Below are 16,285 nucleotides of genomic sequence, written 5' to 3'. Positions count from 1 at the left end.
TACAGGAATTGAATTCACAGCAGAAAGTCCTTTCATTGAGAATTGTGATCAGTATAGAAGAATAATTGGAAAATTGTTATATCTTGGCTTCACCAGACCAGATATAAGTTATGCAACTCAACAGTTGAGTCAATTTCTTCAAAGTCCAACAAAGATACATTTCAAGGCAGCAATTCATGTATTGAAATATTTGAATGGAACTGCCAACATAGGATTGTTATATCCAACACAAACAAGTCTGCAGCTAAGTGCTTTTTGCCAGAATGATTTCAAGGAGCAAGAAATGAAGCTGTCAGGATATAGTGATGCTGATTGGGCTAGATGTAAAGAGACTAGGAGATCAGTTGGGGGGTATTGTGTGTTCTTGGGTGAGTCATTAATCTTTTGGAAAGCGAAAAAACAACCAACTGTTAGTAAATCTTCTGCTGAAGTAGAATATAGGTCCATGGCAATAGCTTCATGTGAGATAAAGTGGATTACATTTTTGTTAAAGGAGTTGGATTTACAAATAAAAAAGCCAATACCATTGTTTTGTGATAATGCTGCTGCAATTCACATTGCTGAGAATCCAGTGTTCCATGAAAGGACAAAACATTTGGACATCGATTGTCACATTGTGAGGGAGCATTTACAAAGTGGATTGTTGTGCACTCCTTTTGTACATTCTAAAAACCAATTGGCTGATGTATTTACAAAGCCTTTGTCTTACAATCAAATGCTGCCAGTGATCTCAAAGATGGGCATAGTTAAACTTCAAGAGGTTACTGCAAGTCAGGATGATGAGCATAGGAAGAACAAGTTGCCTTCGTGAGGAGGGGGTGTTAAAAGAAGATTCACGAAGTTAATTCCTAACTGTCTAACAAATTCTGGTGGAAAAGATTTTAGGGGTACCGACAGTTATGAGCTGTAATTGTTTATTTACCTTTCAGTCCTTTGCATCTGTATAAATATCGTTTTGTAATCCTTGGATTAATTCAATGAGAAAGGATCTTCTTCTTCCATAAAATCTCAGTTTAACAATACCCAATAAAATTCTTATGAAGTTTAATACAAACTTTTCAAAAGAAAAAGAGAAAAAACACACAATTCATTCTGGCAAGTGACAACCATATTAATACAGGTAAATGATTGTTATTTGTTTTATTTGAAAGCATGATTGTTATTTAATACATGATATTTGAAAAGTATAAAATACAAGGTTTCGTGAATAATAGGCTGGGGTTTTGGAGATTATGGTTCCCAAGCATGTGAATACTAACGCCGACCATCCTCTATCGACAGTATCACCTAATAAAATCAACCAAATGATAGACCTTGAGATGCTGCCTCCTCGGGGGTCATGGGTGGATATACTTGCTGAGAATGGATCCCCTAAAGCTACGAATGAGTTCCGTGACTTATGTGTGGAAGCGAAAATTAGAATTGATTTTGTGAATGGTAATAGACTAACCCATAAGGTTACTATTGATCTAGAGTTAAAGAAAGAACTTGTTATCCCTTGGGAGAGTGCATTAGTTGTGAAGTTATTGGGAAAAGACCTAGGGTATATTGCTTTGAACAGAAGTGTAATGGAACTTTGGAAACTTATTGCAGACTTTTAGATGTTGGACCTTGGCTTTAGATTTCATATAGTGAAATTTGAGAATGAACTTGATAGGGACCATGTTATTGAAGTTGTACTAGTGGCGAATACATGATTACTCGGTTGGGGGGATTGATTTTACATGTGCGTTCGAGAAATTTTTTTTTTGCTAAATCGAACTTGCTTAATTTTTTTTATATATGCGTGTTATAATTTGGATTTAAGGAGACCTAAGATGCCGAAAAAAAATTAGAAATTTGGATTTATGGAGGGCCAAAAAAATTTAAAAATTTGGATTTAGACAAGCTTAAAAAAAATTAGAAATTTGGATTTATGAAGTACTTAATAGGTCCAAAATATTGAAATTTTGAATTTTAGACAAGGTTAACATGTAATGAGATATATTTAATTTTTTTATTAGTTCAATGCTAGTTTTTAAAAAAATAATAACATTTTTGCATTTTTTTACTTTTAGCTTTAAAATTTTAAAATTTAATTTAGAAATTTAGTTGTTTGAGTCTCAAAAATAAGAAATTATTTTTTTTAATAGAAAAGACATAATAAAAATGAGTTCAAAAGTGTTATGAAAATAAATAAATAAATTAATAATGGTAACATAGTTTTATAATTATTGAAAAATAAAATTTAAATAAATAAACACTTTCTAAAATAAATTGAGGTTGGGGGAATTGAACCTAGGACCTTTAAAAAAAACAAGTGTTTTAACCATCTCATCTACCTTTAAACAATAAAATATTACTACATAGAGTCTATATAGACTATTACTAATATTCGGAGGAGGGGGGGGAACTACTCGTAACCATGGAAGTTCCGGTGGCCGGAGGGGCCCGGGCCCCCCAGGCCCTCCTATCTCCGCCCCTGAGCTGGACCATGTCTTGTGCAAGGACATTACTTAACGGCCAGGCAATGGCCAACTTCTTTCGATCTGCACATGCAGTTGTTCAGTGGCGGAGACATGATTTGAGGCTTGGGGGGGCTAATTTTTAGTTGTGTAGTTTGCGGTAATTTTTTAAAATCCAGCCCGTTAGGACTGGACAATTTTTTTTAGCCTCTAGCATGATAAAACTGCTTCATTTTGGCCAAAATAAAAAGCGTAAAACTTATTTAATTTTCTATATGTCAAATGTTGATTTCCTAACTTAAGACACCTATATTTTCGTCGTTTTGGTGTGTTGAATGCTAAAAATTAAAATGTTAAGCCTAAAAGAAGTAGAAATATTTAATATTTTATAAATCCAACATTAATTACTTAAAAGTTATATTTGAAAAAGAAAAAGTTTAAAAGAGTTGTAAGGAAAAAATCAATTAGATAAATAATAGCAAAATAATGAGGTTTAAAGGATTCGAACCCATGACCTTTTACATAAAAACAAGCCCTTTAACCAACACAACCACCTCAAAATATTGTTATAACACTATAAACACGCATTAATATACTTTAATTAGAGGGGCTATCAACTATCAAGCAAATTTTACTCAAGGGTGGAGCCGGCGGCCGGGGAGACCGGAGCCCCCCGAGCCCTGGGCTGGCTCCGCCCCTGCAGTTGTTGAGACAACCATGGCATGGATACGTTTCCCCAATTCCCCCTACTTTGCTACAATGAGAATGTTCTTTTGAGTGTTGTTGCAACAGTGAGGAAGCTTGTCAATGTGGATAGGAACACTGAAATTTGAAAGGTATTCTCGACCTTGATAAGTTTTTAAAGCTTAAATCTTTTTATCTAATTGATTTTCAACAAGATTCATAAACTTTTTGAAATAGCTCAGAATCTCTGGCTTATGAGAAATTAGATAAATATGATCATATCTCGTATAGTCATTAATAAATGTGATGAAATAATAGGCGTCATGCCTAGCCCTCATGTTCATCAGACCACATACATTTGAATGGATTACTTGCAAAAGATATTCAGCTCTGGTGGCTTTTCCAAACAGTTTTCTAAATGTTTTTCCTTTAAGGCATGAATGACAATGAGACCATTCTACTTTACTTAAATTACCTAATAAACATTCTTTAGCAAGATGATTCATACGTTTCTTCCCTAAATGGTTTAGTCTAGCATGCCATAATAAAACATCCTTATCACTCACAGAAGAAGAAGTAGTATTCAAAGAAAAAATATTTTTTGCATCATTATTTAAATCAATGCCTAAAATAGGCAAACCATTAGTAATAAAATCGAAACCATAAAATGTATCTTCCAAACACAATTTTAAAGCATTATTCTTAAAATAGAAATTGTATCCTAGTTTTATCAAGGCAGTAGCGTAAATTAAATTTCTTCGAATCTTTGGAACAAAAAAGACATCATGTAGGAGAAGCGTCTATCCAATTAGTAAGTTCAGTTCTACAAGTTCCAATTCCTTTAACTTCATAGGACCCATCGAAACTCGACGAAGTTGTCTCAATCTTTAGTCACGTGGTACGTGGCACCTGAATCAACAATCCACATAGTACTAAAATCAGTTAAAAGAATAGTCATATATACACATATTTCACTCATCTTTGAATTAATATAATATACCTTAAGGGATTTATAATCTTTTGCATAATACCCTTTCTCTTGTCACTTATAACACTTCACTTTAGTAAAACCTACTTCTTGCTGCACTTTTGCTTCTTTTTCTGTTCAGACTTCTCAATCAGCTTGTCTTTCCATTTGCCCTCACCTCTACCAAAGAAACATCCTCGTTGCTTGCCTTGTTTATTGAATTGATATCTAACTGAGGAAGAGAGATCACAATTTGCTTCAATATTTACTTCAGATGCTTGCAAATGGTCTTCCTCAAGTTTAAGTTGCTTTTTGTCATCTTTGAAAGTTTTAATGGTTGTGGAGTGGGTCAGATGCATTTTCATATGCTCCCAATTATTAGGCAAAGAGAGGATAATTGCTTGAACTTGTTGCTCATCTGTCATTATGTATTAGATGCTTTTCATGGTATCATCAAATCCTTTTTTATGGGTGTCAAGCTTGATGGTTAGAGACCGAAGCTTTGTCATGGAGATGCCCTTGAAACCATCTTCCAAGGATTTCTAGAGATCATTAGCAGTTTGATGTTCACGATACTGCTTAGTCAGGTCATCATCCATACTGCTAAATATGATGAGATGAGCCGTGGAATTTTTCTTTTGCCATACTAGATAAGCGTCGTTGTCCTTCCTATGCTGAACAGTTATTCCTTCCTAAGGTTCAACCGAGGCAGTTTCTAAAGGCTCAAAGACATCCTGTTCCTCTAGCATATATAGAATCTTGATGCTCCAAGCATCATAATTATTCCCGTTAAGTTTGAGGTTTTTGTGTAGCTCATCAATAATTGATGTCAATACAGTCGACATTGTAATAAATAGATCTACATTTGTAATTTTAATTGTAAAAGTCAATAGGAAGCTCAAATATCAATATATGTAAGTTTTCTACGCAACTTATATTTAACTAATGAAGTTTTCGCACTACATTTTAATTCAAAAAAGAGACCTGAAAAAGGCTCTATTTAATCACCCCCTATTCTCTAATATCCAGATTTACTAACTAGATATACATATATATACTAAGTTTTATGGATAATACTAACTTACATAGCATACAAGAGGATTATAAATCCACTGACCTTTGCTATAATCTATTTCCATAAATAACATTAAATTACTAAGCAAAACAATATTTTCATAAATAAATTTATTATTCAAAAGATAAACTTTATTTTTTTTAATGAAAGAAGAATAAGATAAACTTCATTTAATATATCTCGAATATTAAAGAACAACAATAAATAATAATCTTATCCATAAAATAATTAGTAACCATCTCAAAGCTTCAAAAAAATATTAAAGAAGCCAAATCAACCAAACTAAAACTAATGTAGTTCAAAATATTTTCATAAATATATTAAAACAAAATTTGATCAAAATCTTTTTTGTAACACAAGGTTGAAATGCGTAGTGTCATCCAATAATTAGTCGCATGAGTAGTTACATCCTCAAGGTTCAAACATTCTAAGAAAGTCAATACGGTTGGACAGTAACACCTTATCCTAACTATCCAACTTTCAGTCAATAACTGTCTCAGACTTGGAGCTGAAAAGGATTTCTCCAAGGTTTAAAGAGTAACTTATGGTCTAGCCCATGATGCCTCGAATGCAACAGCTCTGTTGCCTCGAATGCAACACTTTGCAGTGCTGCCTTTTAATAGCAACACTGCTGCCGATATGCAACAATTTTAGAACTGTTGCATTTAAGGCAGCAGTTCTGTATTTCCAAACAGAAACATTTTTAAAGCAGTTCTGTATTTCCAAACAGAAACATTTTTAAATCTGATTTAAATACGTAAAATCTTTGGAATTTAAAAATAAATTATAGTAGCCCCTAAAACTGTATTTTTTATGGTTTAAGACAATTTGAAATCTGAAACTTAAATCTTACGCTCAAAATTCTATAACCATTTTGATTTTAATAATATGATTAAACACGTTCTAAGCATATTTAAATTAAGCCTAAGACATATGATTAATATATACATACATAAAGTAATAATCATGTATTAATTAGACATAGTGCAAATCCTAAGGTTCTGATGCGGATGAGATTTCTATTCAATTAATCCTACAAGTTCAAACACGAGTTACCGGGTTATCTCTTGAAGCACAAATTAACGTTGAGTAGGCAACGGAAGAACTCAAACCACGAACTTGTATTACTGGTCACATTGTTTCTACGCTAAAGTTATTCAAGAGGAAGAACGATTAGTCCATAATCTAAGAACGAAGTCTCCTTATAGAGAGAGGAGGTGCCGATTTCTAGAGAACGAGAGAGAAAATTTATTCTCTTAATTCTTATATTTTGTTTATGTCTAAGCTATGTCTCTTTCTGTAGATTAAAGATTCTTTATTCTATAAAAATAATTAAATAATTAATTCTAGATCAATTAGTATTTTAACTTCCTTATTAGACTAGTATTCCATTAATTAATTACTAAATTAAATAGGATTAATGCAAATTAGATTCCTAATTATCTAATAACACAATTCCAATTTTCAAAAAAAAAAACAATTAGATAAAAGCTGAATCCATAATCCACCTAAATACAATTAGTTAGGACTGTAAACGGGGCGGGTTGGGACGGGGATTGCATTAACCATCCCCGGCCATTGGTGTATTGGGGATTCCCCGTCCCCGCCCCGAATAACATATAGGGAAAATTTTGGCTACCATCCCCGCCCCGCGAGAAAATCCTCATCCCCGCGAGGAGTCCCCATCCCCATTTAACTTTTTAATTTCTTTACTTTTTTTTAAGGTTTCCAAGGTTTTGATTATTTAAGATTTTAATCCTCACGTGGAATCTTTATCCCTGTGCATGCATTACTTATTAGCTTTCAATTTTTTTATTTTATAATTTCTACTCCTAATTGCATAGGTTCCGTTTTAATTTTAAACCAATCTAGTTAGAGCTCTTCTTAATCTATCTTAATTTATTTTTAGAATATATTCTGTTTTAAAGCAACCAGGTTACAACTCAATTTAGTTTATCTAAATCATATATATATTTTTTTAGTTTATTTTTTTTGATATTCAGGTATTTAGTTGGGGATCCCAATTGGAGACATACGGGGACGGGGACGGGGATGGAATAGTTATAACCATACCCGCCCCGTCCCCGACTATCAGGGACAAAATAAAAACCATCCCCGTCCCACGGAGATCACAAATGGGGATTCCCCAACGGCCCGAGTCTCCAACGGAGATGGAGAATCCCCAACTAATTGACAGCCCTAAAATTAGTACAGAAAGATAATTTCTTCACAAATAAAATAAAATAAAATCTAAGTGGTTTTATTAGAACATAATTAAAATTTACTTTATTTTAATAAAACAAATAGAGGTTTAATAACCTATATATTCTAAAATTGAGTCATTGTTTCGGATAAATTACACCTATGGCCACTGAACTTTACTCATTCTAACATTGTAGCCACTAAACTTTAACTTTTAACTGTATGGCCACTGAACTTTATTCTTTTTAACACCGGTGGCCATTGAACTTTAACTAATTCCTCACGATAAACAGCAACGACCTCAAAATGAAAACATTCAAGAATTAAAGTTGTTCAGAACGATATTTATCATGAAACCATATTTTTTATTTTCCAAAATCACCTTTTTTAGAGCTTTCTCTCTCTACAAATTCACTCTCTCCTAACAAAAGAACACCTAAATGACCTCAAAACGAAAATTTTCAAGAATCAAAATTTTTTAGAATATCATTAACTCTTCGAATTTTTTATTTTGAGGCCGTCAACGGTCGTTTTGAAATGTTGAGTGGCCACATGTGTTAAAAAGTGTAATGTTCAATGGTCATACTGTTAAGAATTGAAGTTCAGTGACTTTAGTGTTAAATGGGTAAAGTTCAGTGGCCATATGTGTAGTTTACCCTCGTTGTTTCCTACTTCAAATAGGACTGGGACTATGTAATGTGTTGTCGTTTCGAGGGCAAAGTCGTTTAATAGGAAAAGAATATCTTCAGTTCAATTCAACTCAAGTAAACAAAATCAGAACTTCAACAGCCGCTGAGGACAGATCGGACTGCATATCCGCCGGCGTAGCACAAGAGAGAGAGAGAGAGAGAGTCAGAGAGGAGGAAGGTACTCGTGAAAGATGGGGGAAGAAAGAGAGGATCCGCAGAAGTTAAAGAAACTGGCGGCCGCCGCTTATGATTACGAGAACGACCCTAGATGGGCCGATTACTGGTCTAACATCCTCATCCCACCACACTTGTCGTCTCGCTCCGATGTTATCGATCATTTTAAGCGCAAGTTCTATCAGCGTTACATCGTCTGTACACTTCACTTCTTTTTTTTTCTCAAAATTTATGCTCACCATTTAATAAGTTCTTGTGTTGATTCTTTATTCTGATTGAATGTCGAAATTGAGGATTGCACATTTCCATGTGCGTTTTTTCTCTTTTGTGCCAACATTTTGAAATTCGGAAACTCTTATTCTACCCAACTGAACAGTAAACATGTAGAGGCTTTTATCTTTGGAATAAAGAATCTCATGTGACATTGTTTCCTTGCTTTAGTTAAATTGCACAACTCTGAACTTTGTGCGAGGATTAGGTTTGGTCATCATTCTTTAAGAACTAGAGTTTATTGTTGGTTATTGATGATTGATGAAATTACTGGGAGCGTATATGAGATAGGTGCTAAGGTATGTCTAGATTCCGAGTCTTGGAGTTTGTGCTTTTGGATATGGATATGGATATATATGAGGGTTTGGGTATACCAATTTAGGCCTTTACAAGTGGTGTCAGAGCCTAAATTGGTATATTATTGTTGATGTTGTTAGAACGATGGTTTTGTTGACAGATACAATAGTTTCTTCTATGTAATTTGATATTGAAAAAATAGATCAGTGACAACAGAAGATGTGTGCCATTCTCATTGAAAGGGAAAAGGTACAGCCAGAGAAGAGGAATGATTCTATGAAGATCTAGAATTTTCAAGTCAAGGAGAAAAGTTATCTTCAATTAGAATTCTGGACAAGGTGGAGATTTTTAAGATATGTCTAGAATCCTATTTAGTTTGATTTTCCTAAGTAGAATAAGAATTGGAACTTACTCTTTAAAGTGAATCCTACTATGAAAAGGATTACAATTATAGCCTATATAAGCAGGGGTTGTTTGCTTATTTATTGCGCGGAGAGTTTTGGAGCTTGTGTTCTTGCAATATGCATATGTGTGAGTGTTTCGTTGTAACCTGATCTCGTGGGTTTTAAGAGTTAGGGACTTGGATAAAGAATAAGATTATTATGTGCTCCTCTTCGGCTGTATGTAGACAAAATTAGCCGAACCACGTAAATATCTAGTCCTTGTGATTGCATGTCTAATTTCCTGTTCCACATATCAAAATTGTTATACTAACACTGACCCAATTCCTAACAAGTGGTATCAAAGCCCTTGTTAGGTCTTAACAGTAGGGATTACATGAAATGTTGGATTCTTGAAAAACTGTCCGTGCAAATGGATTCTGGGGATTTATTGGAAGATTTGTGCTTTTTTCTTGGAATTGTTATTTACAATTTTTTTTTTTGGTTCTAATTTAATACTTCCCAGCTCTTTGTTCTATACAGACATGAGAGAAGGGTCATGCTTTATGAGGCTTTTGCATTTAGGCATCTTTTGAAGGAATGCATATACATGCATTTGTAATGTTTATAATTTGTGTCTCTTTGGTCTGCGTCATTTATATTTCTCCTCGTTTCTTCTTAGTAAAACTTCCTTTACAATGTTTGTGCTGATTTTCTCTTGGGGGCAATTAGTAAAAGGCACTCAAAATGAATTACCTAGGTTTGATGCTGTTCATAACTGTTAGTCATTTTATTTTGCAGGATCCTGATCTTGTGGTGGAGGCAATGACTTCAGCTGGTTCATCTCAATCAGCAAAATTAACTTCATCGTCCTCAACATCATCAACGACTACAAATGACCAAACTCGATCACGGAGCACAGGTTGGGTGTACTATCTCCAGCTATTTCAATGTCAGAAAGAAAAAAGATACTTATATTTCTCTATCAATCTTTAGACAACTCATTTTTTATTCATTGGCCAGAGGCTTCTCTTCTAAGTAATTTAAAATTGTAACAAAAAAATTTGTTTGTAGGTTCAACAACTCGAACCTCTGGAACATCAGCAACAACTGGTTCAAATACTAATCCTACTTCTGTTCGCTGGGATCGACAAACTATACAATTTTCTGTCAATGCCTGGGTATGTCACTTATTCCATCCTTCCAACCTTTATATGTTCCATGCAATATATATATATATATATATATATATACAAGCAAGTCTCTTGAATATCCTATTTCCTATTATAAGTTGAGATCTCAGTTTTGAATAGCATGCGAATTTTTATCTAGATATGGTAATTATTTAAAATGTTGTATTCTTTGCCAAGAGAGAAACATAATTGATGATAATTCTAATTTCAACCATCATTCAATGATATGTCAAGTGCCTTCTTGTGAATAGGATAGTTTCTGACATGTTCTTAAGTTAACTTGCAAGTAATATCTTTGTGGATTCACTCATGCCATTATTACCATCCAGAAGTGATACAGACTTGCATAGTTTGCTCCCTTGGGAAGACATTGTTGAACTGTTGACTTCCACATTGATAAGTCTGATTAGTAGTATACAGACAGATTGGTTGATAATGATTTTTGTTTGCATTTCTTATTGACTTCACTCTGTTTTATATCTTACTGCTGCATTTTAGTTTATCTTTTGACTCTTTTTTCATGTGTTTATTCTGCCACAGGTTTTTGTTGTAGCTGTACTCGCAATTGTTCCTATTGTACCCAGAAATCTTTCAAATAGGGCATATCGTTTGTCATTCATGGGCACCGCGTGTTCATCTCTGTATTCCTTGTACACTTTATATGGGGTAAGACAAGGTTTTCTTTTTAGTGTATCATTTTTTAAATGTACATCATTAATTTCTCACTGACCAGCTCTATATTTTTCTGTAGCGACCAAGGGCGTTGAATCTGCAGGCACTGCAAACTTACTTTCTGTCAATCATTGCAGCCAAGGATTTTATTTACTTCATCTACTGCCTGACATTTGTCACTTCACATCTATGCCTCAAATGTGAGCATTGCTCTTTTCCAGAGTTCTTGTTTTTTATATACACGATTCTCATGGATATAAATTGGATCTTTGTGATTGCAATGGGTATAGTGGATTAAAAGAATGAACTTGTTGCAGTTGCTTTGATTCCTGTATTGTGCCGAGCACTGGAAAATGTTGCGAAGTTCTTAAGGCGCAATTTCAGCCGTTCCACCTTGTACAGGTACAAAAGAATCTATATTTACATAACTGACTCTGCTACTGTTAAAGTGGTTATATAAAAATGAAAATTCTGTAGCTAATTCAATTTATAGATCTTGCTGAAATTCTTGCTATGATATGAAAATGCTTTTAAATTTCTGATATGGTTTCATTTATACATTTAAATCTTGATAGCAAAGTGAGTTGATATTGTATTATTTGTGTTATGTACAGTTTCCGCTTGATACTATTAAGCATCTGGCACAAAAATATCCTTGAGGTCCACAATATTATAGTTGTCATGTCATGATTCTGTTGCTTCGGTGCATTTGGTTGATCAAATAACATGTGATGCCAATTTTATCAATTTTGTAAATAAATGACCATAGAACTCCTCCACAGTAACCTAGTACACAGATATTTGCAGAATGTGAAACAGAAAGGAACATAAAGTTTTGCAACCTTAAGACCAACACGTATGACAGGAATAGGCTTTTTTGTAATACATAATTTGAATAAGATGTTTTTACTTAGGATGGGGCATGGCACACAGTTCTATGGAAACAACTCTATTCTTATTTAAGGAGTATAAAGTTTATTTCCATATTGTTACCTAAATAAAAATGAAAAAGGGAGTTTTTTTTCCTTGAAAAAGAAAGGAGAAGTCTGATATGGAAGTTTGGAGCACTGCTTTCTGTTTTGAATTTGTAAAGGATCCATATTTTGAATCGCTTGTTCCAAACTGCAATTGCTAGGGGCTTACCACTTTCTGTTAACCTGATTTGCTTTATCCAAAGCTGCTTCATACCTTGCATTGAGTTAAAAGCAAGGAAAGAGGGCTTAATTTTCTTTCATCTTTGTCTATTCTGAAACTCAGAGTAAGCATGGTTTACTGTTAAAAATTGTTCCAATTTTTCTAGGGAATTTTGTTTTGGCAGAGGAGGTCTAAGTCGAATCTTGTTATTAATTTATCAGGCACAAAAAAAGAAAAAATATGTGCAATGTTAGAAAGATGTCACTTTATTTTCTCAGGCAAATGTTTGCTTATTTAATTCATTACCATTCAGAACTTCAATTGATTTGTCTGTACATCATGGTGGAAAGTGTGTTTCATACCATTTCAACCTGGTTGATTTGTCACCTTGAGTTGAGGTTGATTTGTCTGTACATGGCCTTTGATTTGTCACCTTGAGTTGAGGTTGCTGTTTTCCTGGAGAAGCTAGATGGGATCCTTTGGGGATATTTCTCTGTATCTTAATGACTGCCAACCAAGCATTTTTTACTTTAACATGTTAGTGACCTTTTATTCTTGTAATAGAGAAGGCAAAATCATTAGAAAACCCAGTAATGTGCCTAAGTACTTCATAGATCAAGAAAAAGGCAAAGGAAACAAAAGGAAAGATTATTAAGAAGAAGAGTTTGAAGTAAGAACTTAACAGAGACTCATTTGTTAGGCTCTTAAGTTAAATTTTGAGGGGTTTGTGGCAAAATCCAACTCCAAGAGCCTCTTAGTTCATCCTCAAATCACTAAGAGTCTATTTCCTCTCTATTATTGAGGGGGCTCCCCTCCTCATCCCCTCCTTATTTCATTTTTTATTAATAATTTATTATTGAGGAGTCTCTCTCATCTCACTATTGGTAAATATTACAATACATAATAATTATAATGATAAAAAAAAAGGTAAGGACAGAGTATGAGGAGTATTATTGGAGATGACATGTATTTTAATGTCCGAAGAAGCTTCCAAAATCATCACCATGAAGATGAAAAAAAAGGAATAAGTGTTACCTCTATACCTCTGAGTGCTCCAATTAAAATATTGTTCATGTCCCGAAGGCAATTGAATTTTACCTATCCAAGCTACAGTGCTGACTAGAATTTTGTTGTGAAATTGCTGAAAGAGAGACTTGAGAAACCTCATAAAGAGAATGAATAAAAGAAAGCTTGTTTCGAATGTAAATTAGTCCTCTTTTTCCTTTGAACAAATTTTTTTTTTCCTGCTCAACAGGAAGTACCTTGAAGATCCTTGTGTCTGGGTGGAGTCTAATTCAACAACCCTCAACATTCTTTCCTCGCATGCTGAAATTGGACTTGGCTTCCTCTTAATCATCTCTTTGTTCTCGTCAGTTTGCCTCAACCTTTTGCTGCTATTTTTTTTTAACATTTGATGGAATATATGTATAACATATTTTACATTGCAACATTTCTCATGTTCGATGTATATATGCAGGTGGCAGCGTAACATAATTCAGACTTTTATGTACTGGCAGGTAAATTACATCTCTACTTGTTTTTTTCCCCACTGCTTGAAAAATTTCATCCTATCGTCTAGAAGTAGAGAATGCTATGTTTCTCAGGTATACCACACCAAACAATTTCATATGTGGTTATTCCCACTCTCACCCTGAAGAGTACGTTCAGATGGCTCTTTCATCAATCTGTTGCTAGCCTGAGCAGCTCAGCTTAATTTGTGGATGGAGAAACTCCATATTTGTTCATTTAGTTTCATTCTCGATGCAGTCTCAAATGTATTCACTGACGCAAATTGAAGCTTTTAAAAGTTGTTGGTCAGTTATCGTTTCTTGAATTGATGCTTATTGATTCAAAATGATATCCTCATGTCTTTTCTATATTGCTCTGCATATTGCTTCAAGCAAAGAGTAGACAAATTCAAATGAATTCATCTGCTGAATGAGCTGACAGAATACCCCGTTTTTATTTTATGCTTTAATTTGCATTGTTGCATGAAATATGATGAAGATTAAGCTGTTTGAATAAGTTGATTCGACAAATATTTTACAGCTTGGTTTTTTCTTGGCAGCTACTGAAGCTCATGTATCAAGCCCCCGTTACTGCTGGATACCATCAGAGTGTTTGGGCGAAGATTGGAAGAAGTGTAAACCCGATTATACATCGTTATTGTCCATTCTTGAACACTCCGATTTCTGCAGTGCAAAGATGGTGGTTGAGGTAGATAGTTAATGTTGAGAAGAAGATAAAAGGAGGAAAACTAAAAAAGAAATATTTTTAAACTGGAATTTGTTCCATAATTAGTTTACTATTTACATTTGCAAGTAAAAACCACTAACTGAAGATACCATGCAGGTTTTTCTTTTATTCTGGATAAATAATAAACTGATTGTTACACTAAAATTTTGCTTCCATTTATATGTTCATGGAAATTCCATCATATGTGTAATTTTGCAGGATTTTCCATTCTTGATGATCATGAATGCATTTTTTGTTCTGATGAATGATTATCACGCTTTAATTTGCTGGAAATTATTATGTGCTGTGATAAGTTAAATAGTATGATTTTATTTTTTGGTTAAACTATATTGTAATTTTTATTTAAATTTATAATCTAATAAAATAAATGAGTGTTGACTTGTGAAAAATGATATGCTTATGGATATTAGGGTAAATCTTGTCTTTCTTTTATCATTTTAGATATCCAAATTTTGGAATTATTTAATTTTCTCCTTTACTTTAAAAGAGAAAATAAGTGTTAAAGCATAATATTTTTATAGCTTAGAATAAATTTTTGAAGTTATTATTAAATAAAATAGTTGTGAAGGGTCTGTGAAAGCAATTTGGCTTGAGCTTTATGGTGTATCAAATCTTAGGTATTAATTTTTGTGTCCGGGTTGTTGTTTCCTTTGATGTTAAGGAAGTGAGGGTCAAACTGGCTTCGTAAAGTTGGCAAAGTTGGCAGTTATGATTAATTTAGTTCAAATTGATTGTTAGGTATCAATTAGCTTTAAGTTTTTAAGTTTTGACTAATCACTTTTCGTTATAAAATACTTTTTGGTGTTTATTTATGTTTAAAAAAAATATTTTATCATTAATTCATACTCATCTATTTATAGTTCTTATTTATATTATAATACAAGATGATAACATACCAATATCACTTGGTGGAGTAGTATAAGAAAGATCGGATGTCAATCTTATAAAGGGTTTGGACAGGTAAATGAGCGGCTGCCAAGGAGTCCTAGAACCGAACCTTAAACATGCGGCTAATAGTCAGTAGAGGACTATTCTGAATCTCCTGATGATCGAGAAACCGAGAATCAAATAGGAGTCATTATTGATAGCTGGAATGCAGGGATTCAAATAGCATACATCTAGAAAATGTTAGTGTAAACGCAACAAACAAAAGGCAAGGCACATGGATACTTTTTATTAGAACAACGAGATCTCCTAATAGGAAGTTGGCACCTCAAACCCTAACAGGAGTCATACCAACATATAAATAGAGGGTTTAAGAGAATCTTTCAGGTATGCTAAAAACTCTAGCTTCTATTGCTTTTCACTATTCTTAGAGTGATACTAATTTAAGCACCGAAGTGTTTACGTCGGCCTTTGACACCTCCCATGTTTTGTAGGAATTCACTAGCGTGATAAGGGCCTTTGAGATCTCAGATATCATTTGGTGCGGTGAGCGTGAAGTTAAAGTTGATCATGACTTCATCAGTTTTAGTTATGAATACAATTGATGGAAACGCAAGCAAAGACAAGGACACGGAGGAAGTCTTCATCGAGAACATCTTAGATCAGGACGATTTCGACATCCTTTCTTAGGCAAGATTTTCAAAATCCACTCCTAAATAACTGCAGCGGGTCCATGTGGAGATGAAGCTAGACGGTACTAACACTTTCTCAATAGTGCTAGCCATGCTTTGTAATTGGTGAAATCTAGAGTAGAAGTTGGACCTGGTGGAGGATCTGAAGATCTGGACATGCAGTAGGACAAGGGTTAAGATCCTCAAATATCTATTATACCCCTAATGCCCAGTCCATCTATGGGAGTGAGAATATCTTAAGGAACGATCAATTTAGTTATTCCAACACATC

At 33.9% G+C, this 16,285-nt stretch overlaps 1 protein-coding gene across 1 annotated transcript; it reads left to right on the top strand.

Annotated features, from left to right (window-relative positions):
* The first annotated feature begins 8,112 nt into the window (after nucleotides 1-8,112).
* On the top strand, nucleotides 8,113-14,682 carry LOC136207235 (uncharacterized). The gene is made up of 9 exons (XM_065998543.1): nucleotides 8,113-8,429; nucleotides 9,984-10,104; nucleotides 10,257-10,363; nucleotides 10,916-11,041; nucleotides 11,127-11,247; nucleotides 11,365-11,449; nucleotides 13,437-13,550; nucleotides 13,659-13,698; nucleotides 14,250-14,682. Exons 1-9 carry the CDS (start codon nucleotides 8,253-8,255, stop codon nucleotides 14,400-14,402), a joined length of 1,044 nt encoding a protein of 347 aa, XP_065854615.1. The 5' UTR covers nucleotides 8,113-8,252; the 3' UTR covers nucleotides 14,403-14,682.
* Nucleotides 14,683-16,285: the final 1,603 nt, after the last annotated feature.

This window comes from Euphorbia lathyris, chromosome 1 (genome assembly GCF_963576675.1).
Source record: "Euphorbia lathyris chromosome 1, ddEupLath1.1, whole genome shotgun sequence".
Lineage (NCBI taxonomy): Eukaryota > Viridiplantae > Streptophyta > Magnoliopsida > Malpighiales > Euphorbiaceae > Euphorbia > Euphorbia lathyris.
The sequence above is the reverse complement of the archived record's forward strand: the minus strand, read 5'-3'. Positions and strand labels throughout refer to the sequence as shown.

Bases quoted from the DNA above. Each gene is read 5' to 3' on its own strand.
- LOC136207235 (XM_065998543.1), top strand. From the start codon at position 8,253: ATGGGGGAAGAAAGAGAGGATCCGCAGAAGTTAAAGAAACTGGCGGCC. The intron at 8,430-9,983 runs GTCTGTACACTT...TTTATTTTGCAG, and splicing joins AGTTCTATCAGCGTTACATC to GATCCTGATCTTGTGGTGGA. The intron at 10,105-10,256 runs GTTGGGTGTACT...ATTTGTTTGTAG, and splicing joins AACTCGATCACGGAGCACAG to GTTCAACAACTCGAACCTCT.